The 21807-nt window shown below is 47.8% G+C and overlaps 1 protein-coding gene across 1 annotated transcript; it reads left to right on the plus strand.

The window, feature by feature from the left end:
* The first annotated feature begins 209 nt into the window (after positions 1 to 209).
* On the plus strand, positions 210 to 19904 carry Jpt1 (Jupiter microtubule associated homolog 1). Its single transcript, XM_052195650.1, has 5 exons — positions 210 to 386; positions 12002 to 12144; positions 13152 to 13249; positions 14638 to 14656; positions 18987 to 19904. The coding sequence occupies exons 1-5, from the start codon at positions 331 to 333 to the stop codon at positions 19133 to 19135; spliced, it is 465 nt and encodes a 154-aa protein (XP_052051610.1). The 5' UTR covers positions 210 to 330; the 3' UTR covers positions 19136 to 19904.
* The last annotated feature ends 1903 nt before the right edge of the window (positions 19905 to 21807 follow it).

Raw genomic sequence — 21807 nt, forward strand, 5'->3', positions numbered from 1 at the left:
GGGCGTGGAGGAGGGGAGACTGTAGCGGCCAGTCCAAGTACAGGAAGGGGGCGGGGCTTAGGCTGAGCCTTGGCTTGCGCAGCCCGTCCTGATGCCGAATTATAATTAGCACTATAGGCAACCAATAGAAATGAAGAGATCTTTTTAAATGGACCAATGGTGTCATGTGGAGGGTGGGCCCTATCTGCCCTATAAAAGAGGAATCCTGCGAACCCCACGGCGGCAGAAGCTCGTGGAGCCCGGCTTGTTAGGCTTGTAGAGTCGTCTGCGCCGCTTGGTCCCAGTCCCCCTCGGCGTTTTCAGGGCCAGCCTACCTCGCCCCTTGGCGCCATGACCACTACCACCACCTTCAAGGGTGTGGACCCTAACAGCAGGAACAGCTCCCGGTAAGGCGACAGGGTAGGGCTCGAGCCCTGCAGGGCTTGTGGGGGCCGCGGGGCGTTGGTGGTAACGGGCCGGGAGCACCTCGCTCGCGCCCGGGGGAGGGTGGCAGAGTAAGGAGTGGGCGCCGCTTTGTGCGGCAGGACTGCCTCGGCTTGTGGCCCCGCCCCAATCGGTGACTCTATACATTTCTCCCCGGAGCGATTGCTGAGGGGGCCGTGGGTGGCGGCCCTTTGCCATGCGGCAGGTTGGAGTCGGTGAGAGTGTGCGGGAGGATCGTCTTTCTAGCCACCGGCGGCGACACTGGCCTTGGCTCCTGGGCCCATTGTCCCACATGAGGGCCATGCGCTCCCCGCTTCTGGCTCGGGCGTGTGCTGGCCCCGGCCTTGGGCGCTGTGAGCAAATCTGAGCCCTGATCCGGCTGGTCTGCAGGCTCTGTTCCTCGTGGTGCCCCGCCGGGTGTCCGTGTCTGCGCAGCAGGTGCACCTCTGGTAGGGCGGGGCTGGTCATCCCCTCCCTCCACTTCAGCCCCGGATCAGAGTCCTCTTCTCAAAGTGCCTCCCTGCGCCTAACAAAGGAGAGATCGGGTCTCCTCCCCCTCCCCACGCCCACCTCCGAGTGCGCGGGGCCGTGAGCCTGCTCTAGTGGGTTTTCTGCGCTTAGATCCTCGGACCTCAGTCCTTCCATGTCACCTCTCTTACTTCTCCCATTGACTTTGGCCAAATGAGTTCACTCCGGAGCAGGCTCCTCTTGGAGGGGGAGGTTGTCTGCGCTTGGGCGGGGCTAGGGAGCCATCCATTGTCTCCAGTAGTATGTAGTATCCCTTCCTGGAAGCGGGGGACCTTGCTTGCCACCCAGTAGACTGCATTTTGTGGGGGGAGCTGTTTGTCCGGACTGGGACCCTTTTCCTACACCTCATCTAACTTGGTGGGGGATCGTGTTCTGTGGAGGGAGTCCATCCGCCTCGGCTCAGCCAGCGGCACACAGTCCACTCAGTTGGCTTTCAGACCTCTTGGATCTTTCCAACGGCTTGGATCCATGTTCTCTGGCCATCTATTTACCATTGATGATGACCCACAGCTGACTGACCCAGCCTTAGGGTCCCAACCAAGTGGCACAAAAGGGAGCCATTTTGTGGGGCTGAGAAGGCAGCGCGGAATAGCAGGATCACACTGGGGCTTGACAGCTTGCTAACAAAAAGCAGCCTTCGTGAGTCTCATGAGGAAGCCAGGGCCAGGAACAGGCTGCTTTCAGTTTCGGGAAGTAGTAAAAGAATTGGTGAGATGGAAGGGAACTGAAGGGGCCAGCGATTACAGGGCGGGGCAGAACTGGAGAGTAGACCTAGGAGACTGGATCACTCCCTCTTGTCATCCTTCAAATGAGGTAATTTGTTACAACGGACACAGGGACAGATTGAGCCCTGGGTTTTTGTTTTGTGTGATGAGGCCAACTTTTCCTGGTCAGACACTGGTTCCTTCCTGTTAAGATAATATGTAAGCTGGGTTTTATCTTTTGGGAGTCAAGCTCAGCTCAAGGCTTTGCAGAGCATTTCAGAGCCAGGGCCTTTACATGTGAGACAAATACAAAGTGTTCCCTCTGGTGTTGGTGCTAAGGTTCTCCCGTTTCTCCTGTAATCCGAGCTCTCTTCACCCCTCTCCTCAGTGTGCTTACTCTGCACCCTCAGTGGTGAGTGCTGTACTGGAGTGATGGGAGTTGGGAATTGGAAGAAAGGAGTTATTTTTTAAATTGCTGTCTGTGCTATAACATTTTTGGGTCTTAACTCGGCAACCTTGAAGCAGTTTCTCTCTATGTGGTTCATAAAGAAAGAGTGCAAGCCACAGCTGAAGTACTTTGTCTTGCAAGCAAATCCTTTGTTTGGGAACCGCTCTCTGCTTCAGATGGTCTCTCTAACACTGACGTCATTGGGGAGGTAGTACCTGCTATCACAGGACCAGTAAAAGTTGGACAGGCAGGTCTGGCAGATGTGTCAGCTAGCTGGGTGCTAGTGCTCCCCCACCCTTGTTTTTTCTTGGCCAAAACATATTTACAAGTCCACTAGGGTTCTGAAGAATTTCATGAGCTTTTAATTCCACTTAGCAATGAAAGCCTCCCTCTCTGGGGAGTGAGGGAGGACAAAGAGACATTTTCGGTTTGATTCTAATATTTCAAGTGTCTTCAGTCATTTAAGATAAAAATGTAAAATAATCCTACCCAGTAGGTCTGGAGATGTGACGGCTTGTCCGTAGCCTGGGCAAGACCCAGGGGCCCACCCCTAGAAGCTCCCTAGGCCCACACCCCCAAATCACCCCAGAATTGATCTATACCTTTAGTAGTAATTTAAACAACTTAATTTCCTGGGAACTTGCATGGGGGGTGTGCTGAGATGAAAAGCACCTGCAGACATAGTGCATCTCATTGTGAAGCCTCAGCTGCTGGCCTAGAAGTCAGTATGTGGAACAGGGTGGCCTCAGTCTCACTGAGATCTACTTGCCTATGTACTGGGATTTAAGGTGTGGTCACAATAGCCAGCAGACAGACACACATCTTCATGTGGCAAACACATGGAGTTACTTTAAGATTTTCTTTTTTTTTTTTTTTCTTTTTTTGGTTTTTTGAGATGGTTTCTCTGTGTAGCCCTGGCTATCCTGGAACTCACTCTATATACCAGGCTGGCCTCGAACTCAGAAATCCGCCTGCCTTTGCCTCCCAAGTGCTGGGATTACAGGCGTGCGCCACCACGTGCGCTCTTTAAGGTTTTCTTGTTTTCTAAAACGAGACTGTCTTCTGTAGGCCTCTGCCTTCTCCCTAGACTGTGACATTAGTGTCTAAGTCAGGTGCAATGGTCAGGCCTGGTGAGTATTTTATATGTATGTATATCTGTCTGAGTATGGATAATTGTGCATGAGTTGCAGAAACCTGTGAGGGCAGAGGCATCCAGTGCTCTGAAGTTTCAGGAAATTCTGATCCTTGATGTGGGTCCTAGGATCTGAACTCTAGTCCCCTCTGCAAGAGCAGCAAATGTTCTTTTATTTTGGTTTTTTTTTTCCGAGACAGGTTTCTCGGTGTAGTGCTGACTGTCCTGGAACTCACTCTGTAGACCAGGTTGGCCTCGAACTCAGAAATCGCCTGCCTCTGCCTCCCAAGTGCTAGGACTACAGGCTTGCGCCACCACGCCTGGCAACACAGCAGATGTTGTTACTGCTGAGTCCTCTGCTTCTCAAGTTGATGTCATTTCTTTAAAAAAAATCTTTTGCCGGGCGGTGGTGGTGCATGCCTGTAATCCCAGCACTCTGGGAGGCAGAGGCAGGTGGATTTCTGATTTCGAGGCCAGCCTGGTCTACAGAGTGAGTTCCGGGACAGCCAGGGCTACACAGAGAAAAACCCTGTCTCCAAAAAACCAAATCCAAAAAAACCAAAAAAAAAAAAAATCTTTTATATTCATTTTTATTTTATGTGTATGAGTGTTTTCCTGAAACCACATGTGTGCCTGGTCCCCACAGAGGCCAGAAGAGGGTGTCAAATTCCTTGGAACTGGAGTTGTAAATGGTTGTGAGCCCCAGGTCAGTGCTGGCAATTGGATCTGAGGTCTGCAAGAGCAGTCAGGCAGTGTTCTTCAGCCCTTCTCCCTCCTGCAGTAAAAGAGTGGTTTATTTTATTATTTGTTTGTTGGAGGGGTGCTTTCAGAGTCCAGAAGGTGTTGGATCCCCTGGAGAGAGAGTTACAGGTGGCTGTGAGCTGCGCACACTAGGGAACTGAACAAGGCCCAACTACAGGAGCAGCAAGCTCTCCCCAGGCCTGAGCCTTGCATCTTACTAAGTGAGACACTAATGTCACAGTCTAGAGAGAAGGCAGTCCAGGGCTAGACAACAAGAAAACAAACCTAAAGGAAATTCTGTGTATTTGGCCCTGAAGACAAACATGCCATTGTTTGATTGCCCACTGATTGATTTGAAGCACTTGCCAGGCTGGCGGACGTGAGGCCCGCTGTCAGTCACCAGGCAGCTGCTTGGAGTCTCCATTCTCCGGCTCTTCTCCTGACAAGTAGTAATAAACTACAGAGCAGTGCCCGAGCCCAGCGCCCTGCCTCAGCCTCGCCTGGCTTCATAGGCAGTAAACTGGGCAGTGTCTATGTTGGGAAGTGGCTGTGGAAACCAAGATTACATGATTGGGAAAATCCTGACAGTAAAGTCTCAGTGTCCATAAGTCAGGTCTGTTCAGACAGCCATGCTCTCAACCTGTGCTGTGTCCTGGGCTCATGGAGGAAGCAGGGTAGGGTGTGGAAGTGGGCTTTAAGAGATCACCTGAAGGTTAGAGGGCACTGAGGGCAAGGGTGGAGCATCTTGAGCCAGAGGAGACAGGCCAGGAAGCGCTCCAAGTAGAGAGGACTTGCAGCTGTGAAGGAAGTGGAGAGGAGGGTGGCCAGGGAGGATCGTGGTTGGTCGGAGAAGCGGCAGAGAGAGGAGAGGCCACTGCTTCCTGTAGAAATGGCAGTGCAGGGGTGCAGTGAGAAGGAGAAAACGTCCCCAGTACTGACTGAGGCCAGGGACCAGCCTGAGGAGCCAGGATTTCTATCAAGGGATCCAATGCAGACAGGAGAGAAAGGGGTGTTGGGAGAAGTAGCGCTTCTCTCCCAGCTTGATGGCACACACGGAATCCCAGTCTGAGAAAGTAGGATGGCAGTCTCAGGCTGGCGGGGGCTGTACTGTGAGATGTTCTAGAGAGAGGGAAAGTGATTCAGAGTCTCACTCTGTAGTCCAGCCTTTACTGTACGGCCCAGCTGCCTCAGTCACCTATCTATCTGTTACCTCGTCTCCCTCCCCTGGAGCAGAGGTTGCAGGGAACTGGGAGCTGCCTGACACGGGTGTTGGGAACTGCACTCTGCATCTCCACTGAGCCATCTCTGCTCCCTTTGCCTTAACGTGTGTGTGTGTGTGTGTGTGTGTACACGCATGTGCGTTTTCTCTGGCATGTGTATGGAGGTCAGGATAATTTCAGGAGTCTGTTCTTTCCGTTCATTGTGGACTGCTGGGATCTAACTCAAGTTGTCAGGCTTCACAGCAAGCATCTTTACCCATCTAACCAGTCTAGAAGCAGTCTTTAAAATTTTTGGTTAATAGCAATGCAGAAAAAAAGGATGTCATTCATCTGAAATCCATTAGTGAGAGGGAACACCCGATAGCATCCTGTGACATGTAGATGCTTTAATAATAGTTTGTACATGATTGCCATGTTCCAAATGATATATATGTATGATGTTCCTATTAATAACAGTCTGATGGGACAGAAACTACTACAGGCCCTCATTTATAGAGGAGAAACCTGAAGCATAGAGAGGTTAGGCACCTCCCACTGTGTCCCTTAGAAAATTTGTTCCAAGCTGGATATGGTGGCTCTCTCCTGTAATCCCAGTACTCAGGCTGGGTAGGAGTTTTGTGCCTTTCAGGTTTGTTCAAATTTATACCTTTATTCATTTTTAAACCATTTTGCCCTATTAACCCTTTTGTTCTAAACTTCATTTATTTTCTAGTCTGAGGGGAAAAACCCAGCCATGTGTATTCCTCTGATTGCAAACCACAGCAGACATCTGTCACTTAAGGTGTGGGGCCTTGCTGGCGGCAGATGCCACAAATTTGAGGGTACCCTGCAAGCCTTGTTTATGCAGTCCTGGGAATCGAACCCAAGACAAATGGTCTACCAACTAACTGAACTATACTGGTAATCATTTTCTTTCTTTCTTTCTTTCTTTCTTTCTTTCTTTCTTTCTTTCTTTCTTTCTTTCTTTCTTTCTTTCTTTCTTTCTTTCTTTCTTTCTTTCTTTCTTTCTTTCTTCCTTTCTTCCTTCCTTCCTTCCTTCCTTCCTTCCTTTCTTTCTTTCTCTCTCTCTCTCTCTCTCTCCCCTCCCTCCCTCCCTTCCTTCCTTCCTTCCTTCCTTCCTTCCTTCCTTCCTTCCTTCCTTCCTTCCTTCCTTCCTTCCTTCCTTCCTTCCTTCCTTCCGAAACAGGGTTTCTCTGTGTAGCCCTGGTTGTCCTGGAACTCACCCTGTAGACCAGGCTAGCCTCAAACTCAGAAATCCACCTGCCTCTGCTTCCCAAATGCTGGGATTAAAGGCGTGCGCCACCACCGCCCAGCTCACTTTCTTTTTTTAAAGCAGGATTTTGTTTCTAGCCTAGGGTAATCTTGAGTTCACTTTAGTCCAGGCTGGCTTCAGATTCACAGCAGTCGTTCTGTCTCAGCATCCCACCTCCTGGGATTTCGAGCATGAGTTATAGTGCCTGGCTTTTAGTCCCCGTCCCCCCCCACACACCTCCCCCATCCCTCCCCGCCCTTTGACAGACTGGCTGCAAAGCAAGATCCCTGTAACTGCCCTTAGGTTTAATTAATTTGCCATTAAATTCAGGGAAACCTCCCACGTTTATGGGTTTATCATGAAGGCTATAATTAGGTATACAGTACCTTTGAGAGAAAGGTGCCGGACTTTGGTGGCCACCCAGGAGCGTCTCCTCCTGAAACCTCCAGTTTCAGCCACTCAGAGGCTCACTCGTCTGTCATTGTTTCTTGAAGCAGGGCTTTTTATTTGTCCCTGGCTGTCCTGGAACTAACTCTGTAGACCTCGAGTGCTAGGATTAAAGACTAACTCTAATGTGCTTGGACAAAAAGCTCATTCCAGACCAGGGGATGGAGGTGTAGGGGGATGGGAGTGTAGGGGGATGGGGGTGTAGGGGGATGGGGGGTGGTTGGCAAGAGAGTCCATGAGTTCCTGGCTAGCCTGGGCTACTTGTGCCTCTGTTTCAGGAAATGGAACTTGTGGTTTAACTCTAACAGAGTGGGTCAGGAAACAAGGTTTTTCTGCCTCTCCTTTTTGGTCAAATGTTTATAAAGCTGAGGCAGACCTTGAGTTGTAATTCCTCTGCTGCTGCCCAGAAGCTCTTGCTATTAGAGGCCTGTGGTCCTCTCCCAGCATCCTCCACCTGGCTTTTTTCTTTCTGGTTTTCAGGGGGTCCGACAGGGCCTTATATAAGCTAGGCAAATGCTCTGCCAGTGGGTTGTTTGCTTTTCTTTGAAGATAAGGTTTCACTGTGTAGACTGGGCTGGCCTCACAGCTTCCTGACCTGTGGAGTGTGGGGATGCAAGGGGGCATGCACCACTGTACACTGCTGCTCTGCGGCCTTGTCTTTCCGCTCCCATGTTGTCTTGGTGGCCAGTGTGAAGGGAGATGGGTACATGTTTGGGGGCTGGAGAGATGGCTCGGTCCTTAGGAGCTCTAGATGCCTTTTCAGGACAGGTTTGATTCCCAGCATCCATATGGTGGCTCACAACTATCTGGAACTCCAGTCCCAGGAGAGATCCATGACCTCTTTACCCAGTACCAGGCACACACATGGTGTACAGCTACACATGCCATTGAGCCCCCACGCCCCACAGAACAAATAACTTTTAAAAATTTTGTTGTTTAGAAAAAATGCTCTGGTTTTTTAGTCCAGCCAGTATCAGCAGTGGGCCTGGTAGTGACAGATGTGCATGCATTGTGGGCCTCTGTGGCTTCCCATGGGGAGGGAGCTGTATCCCAGGAACCACAGATACAACCAAGGCACACAAAATGCCAGAGCTAATGACACTGTTGAAATGTTGTCCAAGGTGGTATCGACTTTCTGGACTGGTGACTGTCCAGCCTTAGTCTCTGAGAACCTGAGGCGCAGGCCTGGCCCAGTGCCCAGCTGTGAGGTTGAAAGTTTTGTTTTTCTCTCTCTTTTTTTTAAAGATTTATTTATTATATGTAAGTACAATGTAGCTGTCTTCAGACATTCCAGAAGAGGGAGTCAGATCTTGTTACAGATGGTTGTGAGCCACCATGTGGTTGCTGGGATTTGAACTCAAGTCCTCTGGAAGACAGTCGGAGCTCTTAACCACTGAGCCATCTCTCCAGCCCAAGTTTTGTTTTTCTCTTGTGCTTCTTTTTAGTATCTTCAAGAGCATTTTGTGGTCCTATCTTCTGTCCTGTTATCTCTTTGCCTACTCCCTGGCTTTGTGCCTGGCTTAGGAGGCCTTCCTCACTCTCATTCCCCTCCCGCCCCACCCCGCCCCGCCCTGCCATGTGGATCAGGCTGCCTTCTTGTTTCCCTAGGGATCCTAGGTGTGCACAGCCATATCTAACCTCCCTCTCTGTCTTAGTAGCCCAAGTCTGGCCTTGAATTTAACTGTGGTCCTTCTCTTTGGGCCTCTTAAATGTTGGGATTATAAGCATGAGCCACTAAGCCTGTCAAAGAAGCAGGATCTGGAACAAAACAGACACTGCAAGAACTGGTGACTGCAGACTCTTCAAGCACATGGCTTTATAAAATCGGGCACCTTAATTAAGCCAGAAGACAAATGTCAAAGGGTTCTTGTCATAGCATATTTTTACTGTCTGTTGACTTTACAGCTAAAAATGAACAAACTAGAAAGACTTTTGGAAACACACTTTATTTCTTGGTATTTTGAGACGTCTCAGTGTAGTCTCGGCTAGCCTGGAACTGGAGCAATCTCCCTCCCTCAGCCTCCTGAGCGGTGGCATCAGCAGCCTGAGCTCTCTATTGTGTGGTTTTGTTTTTTTTTTTTTTTTTTAAAACACTCAAATTTAAACAAATTTTTTAGGTTTTTTTTTTATGTGCCTGACCTGTATCTGTGTGCACCACACGCATGTCTGTGCCTCTGGAGGTCAGAAAGCAGTGCTGGCATCCTTTAGGACTAGAGTTAGGACTAGCTGGGAAGCCTGGCAGTGGTGGCCCATGCCATTGATCTGAGCACTCAGGAGGTAGAGGCAGGAGATCTGTGCAAGTTCAAGGCCAGCCTGGTCTACAGACTGAGTTCCAGGACTGTAGGGCTACAAGGAGAAACCCTGTCTTAGAAATCAAAGCAACACAAAGAATGGTCAAAGTATGGTCTCAATGGCATGGAGCTGTGTGAGACCAGAACTGAGGGGAACCAGTTCACTTCCCTGCTGAGGCACTCCAACCACCAGGTCAAAATAAACAAAGATACTTGGCATGTGCTTATTGTACATACTATTGGGTTTCATTAGGACAGATTTTTTCTGTTTTAGTTTTTGGGACAGGGTCTCATATAGCCAAGGATGACCTGAGTTCCTTCATCCTCACAAGTATATTCCATGCTGCTAGTGTGCCTCCTTTTCCTCCCTCCACCCTATATTCCTTCTGCTCTTATGGTAAAGTATTTGGATTTGTCTTTGTGTATCTGTCTCATCTCATTTAATACACCTCAGACCTCTGTGGCTGACTAAAGCTTCTTTTCTTTTCTTTTCTTTCTTTTCTTTTCTTCTCTTTCCTTTTCTTCTCTTTTCTTTTTCTTTTTCTTTTGTCTGTCTTTCTTTCATTCGTTCGTTCTTTCTTTTGTTCTTTCTTTCATTCTTTCTTGAGTACACCATTGTCTTCACACATCCCAGAAGAGGTCATCAGATCCCATTACAGATGGTTGTGAGTCACCATGTGGGTTCTGGGAATTGAACTCAGGACCCCTGGAAGAGCAGCTGGTGCTCTTAACCACTGAGCCATCTCTCCAGCCCCAGCTTGTTTTATTTTCAAGACAGTTTCTCTATGTAGCCCTGGCTGTCCTGGAACTTGTTTTGTAGACCAGGCTGGCCTCAGACTCCAAGAGATTCCCCTGTCTCTGCCTTCTCGGCTGGGGTTAAGGGCATGGGTCCCCACCTCCCGGTTTGTAGCTTTCCTCCCTCCCGGTGGCCACCTGAGCAGTGCTGCAGTGAGCACAGGCGCCTATGTGTCACTGAGGCTCTGCAGTGAGTCACGCCAAGTGTGTTTTTATTTATATTTTATCATTCTGAGACAGTCTCACTATGTAGTCCTGGCTAGATTGGGACTCCATACATAACTAGGCTGGTCTTGAACTTTGCCTTCTGAGATCTGCCTGCCTCTGCCTCCAGGGTTGGGACTGAAGGCACACGCATGCTACTACACCTGGCTAAGATTTCATTTTTACTTTTAATTAAGTGTATACCTGTGTGCTCATGCATGTGAGTGCAATGTGCAGGGCAAGAGTTACAAGTGGTTGTGTGCCACAGCATGGTTGCTGGGAGCCCAGCTGAGGAGCAGGAGCAGGAGCAGCGACAGCACCGAGCACCCTCTAGCCGGGGACTCTCCAGTCTTACGTTAAGGTTCTGGTAAATGTTTTTGATTTGGTTTGGTTTGGTTTTCCATGGTAGGGTTTCTCTGTGTAGCCCTAGCTGTCCTGGCGACCAGGCTGGCCTTGAACTCAGAAATCTGCCTCTGCCTCCCAAGTGCTGGGATTAAAGGTGTGCACCACCACTGCCCAGCAAGGTTTTGATAATTTTACACTGATTTTTATAAAAGGTGATAAAAGGTGAGTGATAAGGATCTGGTTTTCTTCCAAAGATGTGGATACTCTGGTTTTTCAGCAATATTTGTGTTCATTTCTTTTCATTCTTTTTTCTTTTTCTTTTCTTTCTTTTTTTTTTTTTTTTTTTTAAGACAGGGTTTCTCTGTGTAGCCCTGGCTGTCCTGGAACTCACTTTGTAGACCAGGCTGGCCTTGAACTCAGAAATCTGCCTGCCTCTGCCTCCCAAGTGCTGGGATTAAAGGCATGTGCCACCACGCCTGGCTTTGTGTTGATTTCTTAAAAAAATTACATGTAATGTTTGTCTTATGTTCTAGCCTGGTGCCTATGGAGGCCAGGGGGACAGCATCAGGTTCCTTGCAGTTGGAATCATAGATGGTTGGGAGCCATATATGGTGCTGAGCCATAGACTTAGAAACTGTAGACATACCCAGTCCTAGGCTAGGCTGGTGCTGAACCCATGAAGATCCTCAGCCTCCCAAATGCTGGGACTAAAGGCTAGTCCCAGATAGTGTAACATGCATATGAGTGCTTTGCCTGTGCGTGTGTGAACAGTGCCTGCAGAGGCCAGAAGAGAGTGCCAGAGCCTCCAGAATTGAAGTTGTGAGCCACCATGTAGGTGCTGGGCCTGACTTAGGTCTCAGGCTCAGTGGTCATTCCGCTGTGTCTGCTGGGCATCGCTGACCCTCCAGGCAGCTTTTGTATCTTATGATCTATTCTTTTTTTTCTATTTAGTTGAGAATAAAAGTGGACGTTTGTTTTTTTGGTGACTCTGATGCTGTAGTCAGTGGGGACTGGCAGTCCTGCTTCAGTGTCCCAAATTGTGATTACAGCTGTAATTACAAGATGTTGTTCTAAACTTCTTTGCAAATATATTTAGCTAAGTCCAGAGAGACAAAGTTCCTTCGGTAACTTGCTCAAAGGGACATGGAGTCTGTTACCTGTGGTTGACACTCTGCTGCTGCAGCTTTCAGGTGTGGTAGATGGGAGGCAGAGGCAGGTGGATTTCTGAGTTCAAGGACAGCCAGGGCTACACAGAGAAACCCTGTCTCTCAAAAAAACAAAACAACAACAACAAAAAAGAAAGCAGCTATTGGTACCGTGACCCTCCAGCCGTGGTTTACACCTGATGGTCCAAGTCCTCCTCCATAGCTGCAATCTTGGAGAAGGGTCAGAGAAATGAAGGTTTTTGGACATATTTATCCAAAGAGTGTTTTGGTGTGATCTGAAGTTAACTTCTTACAATTGTTTCTAGGGTTTTGCGGCCTCCAGGTGGTGGGTCCAATTTTTCATTAGGCTTTGATGAGCCAACAGAACAGCCTGTGAGGAAGAACAAGATGGCTTCTAACATCTTTGGGACACCTGAGGAGAACCCCCCATCTTGGGCCAAGTCAGCAGGTGCTTGTTTGTTTTTGGTTTCAAGACATGGTCTCTCTGTATAGCGGTAGATCGCCCTGTAACCAGGCCAGTCTCAAACTCAGATCGGCCTGCCTTTGCTCCCGAGTGCTGAGATTAAAGGTGTGCAGCACCGCACTGTGAGCAGGTACTGGTTTTACAAGGCTGTTCTTATTAAAGTCACTGACTCAGCAGGATATAGTACTGTTTAGCAAAGGCTGAACCCAAACAAGCAAGAAATACAATCCTGGCTGGGTGTGGTGCACAGCCTGTGATCCAGTACTTGGTAGGCTCATGCGTGGTGGTTGGGAACTCCTGGGCTCAGGGAGGTCCCGGACTCTTGACAGTCTACATGAAGGCTGGAGTAAGGACCAAAGGCAGAGTGGCCCCGCGGTAGGTAGCTTTCAGCTAGCCTGCCTTCAGGTATCTTCTTTCATTTTGTGATATGAAACACAGTGTTCTTTTTTTTTTTTTAGCACTTTTTTTGTTGTTGATTTTTTTTGTTTTGTTTTGTTTTTTTTTTTTATTTTTTTTATTTTTTTTATTTTTTTTTTTGTTTTTGGATTTTGGTTTTTCGAGACAGGGTTTCTCTCTATAGCCCTGGCTGTCCTGGAACTCACTTTGGAGACCAGGCTAGCCTCGAACTCAGAAATCTACCTGCCTCTGCCTCCCACAGTGCTGGGATTACAGGCGTGCACCACCACTGCCCGCCTTCTTTTTTTAAGATTAATTTTAAATGTATGAGTGTTTTGCCTTCAGGTACCATGTGGTGCAAGGAGTGGAACCTGGCTCAGCCCATGTCCTTTTTTTTTTTTAATTTTTTTGTACATTTGTATTTTGTCTGCATGTATGTCTGTATGAGGGTGTCAGATCCCTGGAACAGGAGTTCTAGTTGTGAGCTGCCATGTGGGTGCCCGAAATTGAACCCAGGTCCTCTGGAGGAGCCGCAGGAGCTGCCTGACCACTGAGCCAGCTCGCCAGTCCTTACTGTGGTATGCATTGGTTTCTAGGTGCCAAGTCTAGTGGTGGCAGGGAAGAGTCGGAGTCGCCTGGAACACAGAGAAGTAACTCTTCTGAAGCAAACTCTGGAGATTTCTTAGACCTCAAGGTCAGTGTGATAACAAGACAGCCTCTTGGGGTAGCCAAGGGCTCTGAGTTAAATGCCCCCTTGGTTTTTAAATTTTTATTTTATTTTATTTTTTTCTCAGTAAGTTAAGAGAATGTGCTGAGGGGGCACTGACTGCTCTTCCAGAGGTCCTGGGCTCAATTCCCAGCAACCACATGGTGGCTCACAACCATCCAAAATGGGATCTAATGCCCTCTTCTGGTGTGTCTGAAGAGAGCGACAGTGTGCTCATATATGTAAAATAAATAGATCTTAGAGAGAGAGACAGAGAGAGAGAGAGAAGAGAGAGAGGGAGGGGGGGAGGGAGGGAGGATGTGCCGAGCAGTGTTGGTGATGAAAATTAAAGTGTAAAGTCAGACAAAAGCCAGACAAGTCAGGCTCAGTTAATGTTTCTAACTTTCCTAGAAGACCTGGGTCTCCCCCAGCACTACTATGTGAGACCAATATGGTGGCTCCTACCTAGAATCCCAGCACCTGGGAGCGTGGCAACAAGATCAGCTAAACAGGGAGTAGCTACACAGGCCGCCTCAGGAAAAGAAGCCTTGGGGAGGCCAGAAAGTCAGGCGAGCAGATGAACCCGACCCGACTGGACATTTCTTAGCGTTAGGTTAGGTGGGCAGTGTTCTGTGGCTTCTGAATCCCTCACTTTCCTCTGAGCCTCGTGTATCTAGCATCTTGGAATTGAAGAGCTATGCCAGTTGTCTGATATGTGAGTTAAACTCAAGGAATTGGCAGCACTGATGTCCAAGTGAGATATGTCTGCAGAAAGAGCAGCCACTGAGTCCCCTGAGCCTGTCTGGGAGGGAGCTCCCTTGGGAGGAAGTCTTTCTGACTAGGTGCCTCAATACCCTGAGGCAACAACCTAGGTATGGGGAGGCTGTGTAGGGAAGGAAGGAGAAAAGGGAAGCCTTTTCTCCATTCCCTTTTTGAGGAAGGATCCTCTGGTTCAGGGTGTGTGTGTGTGTGTGTGTGTGTGTGTCTGTCTGTCTGTCTGTCTGTTCCTGGCTTTGGTTTGGGGCTGGTTATTGTGCTGGTCAGCTGTGTAGTGTGACCCCAGATTACACTGGGGTTGTTATTAGGTCCTGCACTTACCAAAATAGAATTCCTTTTTTCCCTGTTTCTGTGTTTGACAGTGCTTCTCTATGTAGCTCTGGCTGTCCTAGAACTGGCGTTAGCCCAGACTGGCCTTGAACTCAGAGATCCTTTTCCTCTGCCTCCCAAGTGCTGGGATTAAAAGTGTATACTACCACTATCCAGCCCTAAATGGAATTTCACATTTAATTTCAACTGGGTTATCTTCTCTTGGACTATGATCATTTTATGTGTTATAGAATTGAAACAGAAACTAATTCTGAAATTTTCTTTTCCAGGGAGAAGGAGATATGCACGGTGAGTATATATATCTTAGCACTGATTGCTGTTTTTATAATGCTGTTATAAGGTCTGAGTTAACTTTCTACTTATTTCAAATACATATGTGTGTCTTGGCATCTTGGTCAAGTCAGCAGGTTTGGTTTTGCTTTGGTTTAGCGATTTTTTTTTTTAAGTCAAGTAATGCAACACAAGCCTTTAATTCCAGTACTCAGAAGGAGGCAGCCAAGCCAGCCCACTAGTATCAGGATTAATCTGCTAGAAATGTGCTAAAAAAGAGAAAACAAAGCAAAGACCAAAGAACCCTTTTTAAAAGGCAGGTATCCATCAGGGCAGTGTTTGATATGTTAATTGACATTTTTCATAGGAGTCTTTGGCCTGGAGAGATGGTAAAAAGTATTGGCTACTCTTTCAGAGGACCCAGGTTTGAGTCTCAGCACCTGTAATCCCAATTCCAGCGTTCAACACCCCATGACTTCTATGGCCATCATTCATCCCCAAGGCTTACAGACATATATTTAGACAAAATACTTATGAAAACAAAGTAGGCCTGGTGATGGTACATGCCATCCAGTACGAGGGAGACAGAGGCAGGTGGATCTCTGAGTTCAAGGCCAGTATGCTCTACAGAGTGGGTTCCAGGACAGGTAAAGATACAAAGAGAAACCCTGTCTTGAAAAACCAAAAAAGAGAAAGAAAAATATCCTATTTTAAAAACCAGGGTCTCCGGGCTGGGGACATGGATCAGCAGTTAAGAGCACTACCTGCTCTTCCACAGGTTCTGAGTTCAAATCCCAGCAACCACAGTGGCTCACAACCATCTGTAATGGGATTTGCTGCCCTCTTCTGGTGTGTCTGAAGACGGGACAGTGTACTCCTATACATAAAATAAATAAATCGTAAAAAAAATAAGTTAAAGTAGAAGTTCATTAGGAGGCATTGGCAGACACTAGGGCTACAAAGAGAAACCCTGTCTCAGAAAACCAAAACAAAATAACAACAAAACAGGGTCTCACTATAAGCCTGTCTTGCCTGGAACTCAAGTTTATAGGTTAGGCTAGCCTGGAACTTACCGAAACCTGAATTTTAGAATTAAGGGGATGTGTCACTACCTGGACACTTAAGAGATTTTTAATGTTTGAATTTCATAGTACAAAGGGTTGGATTCAAACCCCATGTAAAGGGAGCACTGACCAGATCAGCACACCTGGTGTGCCCTGATGGTGCAGCGCAGGGCTTTGAGAACTCTCACTGTGGGGCCGCACTTAACAAATCTGCCAGGACAGTCTTCCCACACACAGCCTACCACCCTGTGACTGCCAGTGAGCACTACCACTGAGCTACGCCTTTGCCAGCCTGTCTGATTGGGAGGGCCAGGAGAGCGCAGCATGTCTGGAGTGGCGGCTACCTCCTGCTTCTCCACCCCCTGCAGCTGCATAGTGTGCGGGGAAAGGGCTCACTCCAACCTCTCTAAAAACTGTCAGTCAGCAAGCTGTCCCGGTTAGTCTGGGCTTCTGACTGCTGGAACTTATTAGCCCATTTGTCATAACAACTAATACCTACTTGGTTAGATTAAAGGTCAGCTCCAGTTCTTACAGTTAGCTTCAAGGGGGATGCATTCAACATCTTCTAGGCTTTGTTTAATATGAGGCAAAGAGCCAAGGCCTCTGGGTAATCAGATAGAATGGCTACAAGGAGGAGGTCGGCCCTGCTCTTAGGGTTCAAGGCGCAGTCACTGGGTATGGCTGCAGAAAGAGGTTGGGGCTGTGGAGGAGAGGAGGCTGGTGGTGGCTATGAGCTACGCTAATGAGTGAGCGAGTTAGCATAAGTCTTTACTCAATCACACTATCTTTATTCATTTTGTTTTTAATGAATTGGGTGTGCTAGCCTGTATTTAATCATTCTTCATTTATTTATTTTTTGTTTTTCGAGACAGGGTTTCTTTATATAACAAGCCTCTAGCTGTCCTAGAATTGCTTTGTAGACAAGGCTGGCCTTAACCTCACAGGGATCTGCCTGCCCTTGCTGTAATTAAAGGCATGTACCGCCACGCCTAGCTATTTTAGTTTTTAACACTAACACTTGGGAGACAGCAGGAGAATATCTCCTAGTTCCATGCTAGCCGGGGCTACATAGTCAAATGCTGTCCCCCAAAAAGGGGGGGGGCAGGGTCAGGGAGGTGAGGGGGCTCACTGGTAGGCTTGACCTTAGCAATGAGAAGCAAACCTATGCCCAGAAGTATGTTTGGAGAAAGGAAATTTAGGCCGCAGTCTTCCCTATGTGCAGGCTAGAGAGATAGTTACCTTTCCTGTGTTTTGACTCTGAAGCAATTGTTCTTTTCTTCTCAGGCACTAGTGTCTTGTTCAGTTATCTTGTAAATGGGCTAGATAGCAAGTTGGTATATACAATGTTTATTTTGATGTACCAAGGCCTGAGATTGATCTTCAGTGTTACAAAAAAGTATTCCCCTTTAGAATTACTAGTTTGAGCACTGGTATTTATTTTCAAATTGCCTTATACTTGCTTTTAGTTCCTAATTTAAATTTTTTAAGTGATTTCTTTTTTTTTTTTTTTTTTTTTTGATTTGGTTTTTTTTCTGAGACAGGGTTTCTTTGTGTAGCCCTGGCTGTCCTGGAGCTCACTCTGTAGACCAGGCTGGCCTAGAACTCAGAAATCCGCCTGCCTCTGCCTCCCAGAATGCTGGGATTACAGGTGTGTGCCACCACCGCCTGGCATTATTTTATGTGCATGGGTGTTTTACCCACAGGCATGGCTGTGCACCGTGTGTGTACTTGTAGTCCAAGCAGGCCTGATAACCCTGGAACTGGAGTAAGAGGTGTGGTTGTGAGCAGCTGTATGGGTGTTGCTCTGAACTGAACTGGAAGAGCAACCAGTGCTTTTAAATTGAGCCCTCTCTCCACCTCCCCTGCTGCCTTTTTTAAAAAATTTTTTTAATTTTATTTTTTTTTACAATTCTGGGACTGTCAATTTGGGGTTGCAGTCAAATGTGACTGTCTGGGTGTGCACTGCCACACCTGGCTACACCTGTCTCAGGTGTGCACTGCACGCCTGGCTATACTTAGTCCTTGACTTCCTCTCATTGTTTTGTTCTTATATTTTTAATTTTAATTTTAGTTATTTGAGACAGGATTTCTCTGTGTAGCCCTGGCTGTCCTGGAACTCACTCTGTAGACAAGGCTGGCCTCAAACTCAGAAATCCACCTGCCTCTGCCTTCTAAGTACTGGGATTAAAGGCGTGCGCCACCTCTACCCAGAAATACTGTATTCCTGAGGCAAAGTCTTATGGTGACCCTGGCTGGCCTTGGACATTATCTGCCCTCCACTTCCCGTTGGAACTCTTGGGGTTCACAACAGTCTCCTGACAGCTCCTGTCTAGTGTTTAGTCTGTAGAATTGTTTTTGTATTCTTTTTGCTTTTTGGCTTTATCTACTGTGAAAAATTAAATAGGTTCATTGATTACACAGGGCACCTATAAATGCCTGCCATAGAGTTGTTGGAAGATAATTTTATTTAGTTTGTTTTTTTGAGCCAGGGTTTCTGTATGTAGCCTTATCTCTCCTGTAACTCAGACCAGATGGCCTACAGAGATCTACCCCCTCTTCCTCCTGGGTGATGGGATTAAAGGCATGCATCATATAGTGAGTTCCAGCACAGCCAGGGCTACACAGTGAAACTCTGCCTCAAAAAACCAAAAACAAACAAAAACAGGTGCTGTCCATTTGATCCTATTTCTTGAGTAATGGAATTGTAGCCAGATACTTGGGATCTTTTCTCTCTTCTTTTAGGGGAAAAAAGCTTCAGGCAGGACTTTTACATGTAGCTGAATAGTTATGTCATTCCATGGCTATTGACTTCAAGATTCATAAATGGAGTTGCCAGTATGGTGTGTAGTCCTAAAACACACCATCTAGGAGACCTTTGGAAGGCCACAAGTTCAAAGCTCCTGGCGCTGGGCAGTGGCACGCCGAGTAAGAGAGCCTGACCCGTCACCCATTCAAATCTGGGCGCTGCCACATCCTCCTGCAACCCAGTGCTGTGGACAGTGGAGACTGAAGCATCTGCGAGAGACCCACCCAAAAGCAGTCACCAGATCACACTCTGCCTCCGCATACATGCACAGACTGCAGATACAGTCTGTTCATATATTTTGTTTTTAGAAAAGGTGTCAGTCTGTAACCATTGACTGGCCTCAAACATTTTATATAGCACAGTATGGCCTTGAACTCCTGATTCTCCTGCCTCCAGCACATGGAACTAAAGGCATGTATTACCTCCTGCCCTGTTTGTTTCCAGTTGTTTGAACCATTTTGAAATTTTGTTTTCCTAGAAAACGTGGACACAGACTTCCAAGCCAACCTGGCGCAGATGGAAGAGAAGCCGGTGCCCGCTGCTCCCGTGCCCAGCCCAGTGGCTCCGGCCCCGGCGCCATCCAGGAGAAACCCCCCCGGCGGCAAGTCCAGCCTGGTCTTGGGTTAGCTTCTTGTGTTGGAACTCTGTCCTTCCGTTTGTTTGTTTTTCCATGCTTGTGAACTGCACAGCGTGAGCCTGGCTGTACATCCTTCAGATTTGTTCATTAAAGGAGAAGCACTTTATGTACCGCTGTCTTCCCTGCTTTCTTTCTTTCTTCTGTTTCCTTCTGTCTGTCTGACTCCTGGGTCTGGGCCATGGCATGAGTGTTTTCTAGTAGTAGACTGGAGTAGTAGACTGTTTTAAGAAGAAATGATCTGGTTCCTGATGTGTAGACTCTTATGTACCAGGTTTTTGACACTGTCCTTGGCTTTATTGTGATGGGACAGATAGCAGCCACAGGCACTGCCCGGCAGCCCCTGCTCCCAGCTGTCCACAGGGCGAGCACCACTGCGCTCTCCTTGCTGTTGCCCCACCATCAGTGTCCGTTGCTAAGTGTCCCTTCCTGTGCACATGGAGTGGTCAAAGCAGCTGCACCTCACATCCTGCTGCCTGCAGAGGAGCTGCCTTTCATACCCTGAGGATGCCAGCGGCCACTGCAACTGGCCAGCTGCTGGGCAGAGCAGAGGATGGCTGCAGGTATACAAGCAAGCTACCTGGAATTGCAAGATGAAGCACACAAGGAAGGCTATAGGCGCCCGTCCCACCCATGGGGACCTCCTAATGGAGGAACTCTGCTGTGTGCTGACGCTGGTGCTTGACCGTGAGGAAAGTCTCATCCTTGACATCTGTACTTCTGTGGACTGTTGCTTAAAGTAAACAACTCCCACCTTTTGAAGCTCTGTGTTTTGTCTTTATTTTTTTAAGGTAGAGGTGTGTGTGTGTGTGTGTGTGAGTGTGTGACAGTGACACAAGCTGCCCTTGTACTGCTGACTCCACCTTCAAGTGCTGTAGTATAGGTGTGTGCCACCATGCCCAGTTTACATAGTGCTGGAGATGGAACCCACTGAGGGTTTCCTACAGTTTCCTGCATGCCAGTGGAGTTGCATTCCAGTCCTGTCTTTCTGACAATGATTGAAAGTCCTTCCTGGACCTTTCCTTTCCTAGAAACAATGCCACCTAATGGCATTTGATCATTTGATAAAGCATTTAAAGTTGAGCCCATGGGGCTGGCGAAATGGCTCACCCCCTGGGATTCTACTCCAGAGAATCTGAGTTGAAGTCCCAGCACCCTCAGCAGGTGGCTCACTTCTGCTAGCAATACACAGGAGGTCCAGGTGGGATTCCCTCCCTCTTCTAGCACCCCCCCAATATACATAGCATACAGTCATAAAGACACACATGTCTGGGTAAATAAGTTAAAATTGTTAAAAAAACCAGAACAAAGCTGAGCAGTGTAGTGTGAAAGTCCAAGGGGAAGTGTAATTTTCTCCAAAAAATGCAGGTTAGATTTTATTCTTTTCCTTTGAGACAGATTGTCACCCTGTTGCTCTTGCTTTGCCTTGAGTTCATGTCAGCATTACCCAGGCTGCAGTACACCACCCTCGCTGGTCAGGATGGGCTTTCCTACCTCTGATTCTTTATGTAGGGTCGATCAGACTAACATTTAGGACGGTCTTGGATCCGGGGCGGGTGTAGGAGGCCATGACTTTGACCCTCTGCAGCCAGCCTTCTCTGTGGAGATCCTTTCTGTTTCCTTGTCACTTTCACTGTCACCCCATCCCATCATGTGCTCCTACTCCTAGTGCCAAGGTAGATCTCTACTTTGAGATCATCCATAATGGTTAATGTTCAGTGATGCAGGCGACGAAGGGAAAGTCCCCAGAGCTACAGCAGGCCGCCCCACAGACGGGGTGGATGGACGACAGGAAGGTTTAGATCAACTGTCACAATGTCCTATGGTTCCCAAATCTGGCTTTAAGACCTGCCTCTAGGTCCACCTGTGTTTCTGACAGGCTGGGCTCCCCCTTGCCTGTCTTTTGAGCCTAATAGTTACTGGCAAAGCCAGACCGTGGAACTACTAGGTGCATCTTTGAGAGTAGAGATTACAGGGCTGGAGAGATGGCTTAGCAGTTAAGACTGCTTACGGCAGGGCAGGAGCCAATGGCTCAGCAGTGCTAGATGCCCTTCCAGAGGTCCTGAGTTCAATTCCTAGCAACCACATGGTTGCTCACAATCATCTTGTAATGGGATCTGATGTCCTGGTGTGGCTGAAGAGATGGACACTGTATTCCTATACTGTTAGAAAACATTTTACAGACAGCTGAAACCTATGATCATTTCTGTGTACTGCAACAGGCTAGCTTCCTGAATAGGGCAATGGCTTTTAAAGGCCTGGTTTTCTACTATGAATCTCACGGAGTAAACCTGTACCCATTTTTCTCAGCCTCTTAGCAAGGGTGGGACTCATGGGAAGGGAGTTCCCTAGTTGGTGTTCTAACTTGGTATTTGGCCTTAACTTGTATTATAGAGATAAGCACCTGGTGGCAGGTGTTTGGGGGAGGGGGGATGTGGAGGATCAGCCAGCCTTAGCATTATTGGAACAGATTTTAGGGGACTGTCTGGAAACATTTGGAGGAAGGGGTTTAACACCCCAAGTTAGAAAAAGAATGTGTACTGAGTTCAAGGGCAGCCTGGTCTACAGAGTGAGTTCCAGGACAGCCAGGGCTACACGGAGAAACCTGTTTCAAAACCAAAAAAAACCCAAAAACAAGAATCTGTAAACTCAACATTTTCAAACC

This window comes from Apodemus sylvaticus, chromosome 10 (assembly GCF_947179515.1).
Source record: "Apodemus sylvaticus chromosome 10, mApoSyl1.1, whole genome shotgun sequence".
Classification (NCBI taxonomy): domain Eukaryota; kingdom Metazoa; phylum Chordata; class Mammalia; order Rodentia; family Muridae; genus Apodemus; species Apodemus sylvaticus.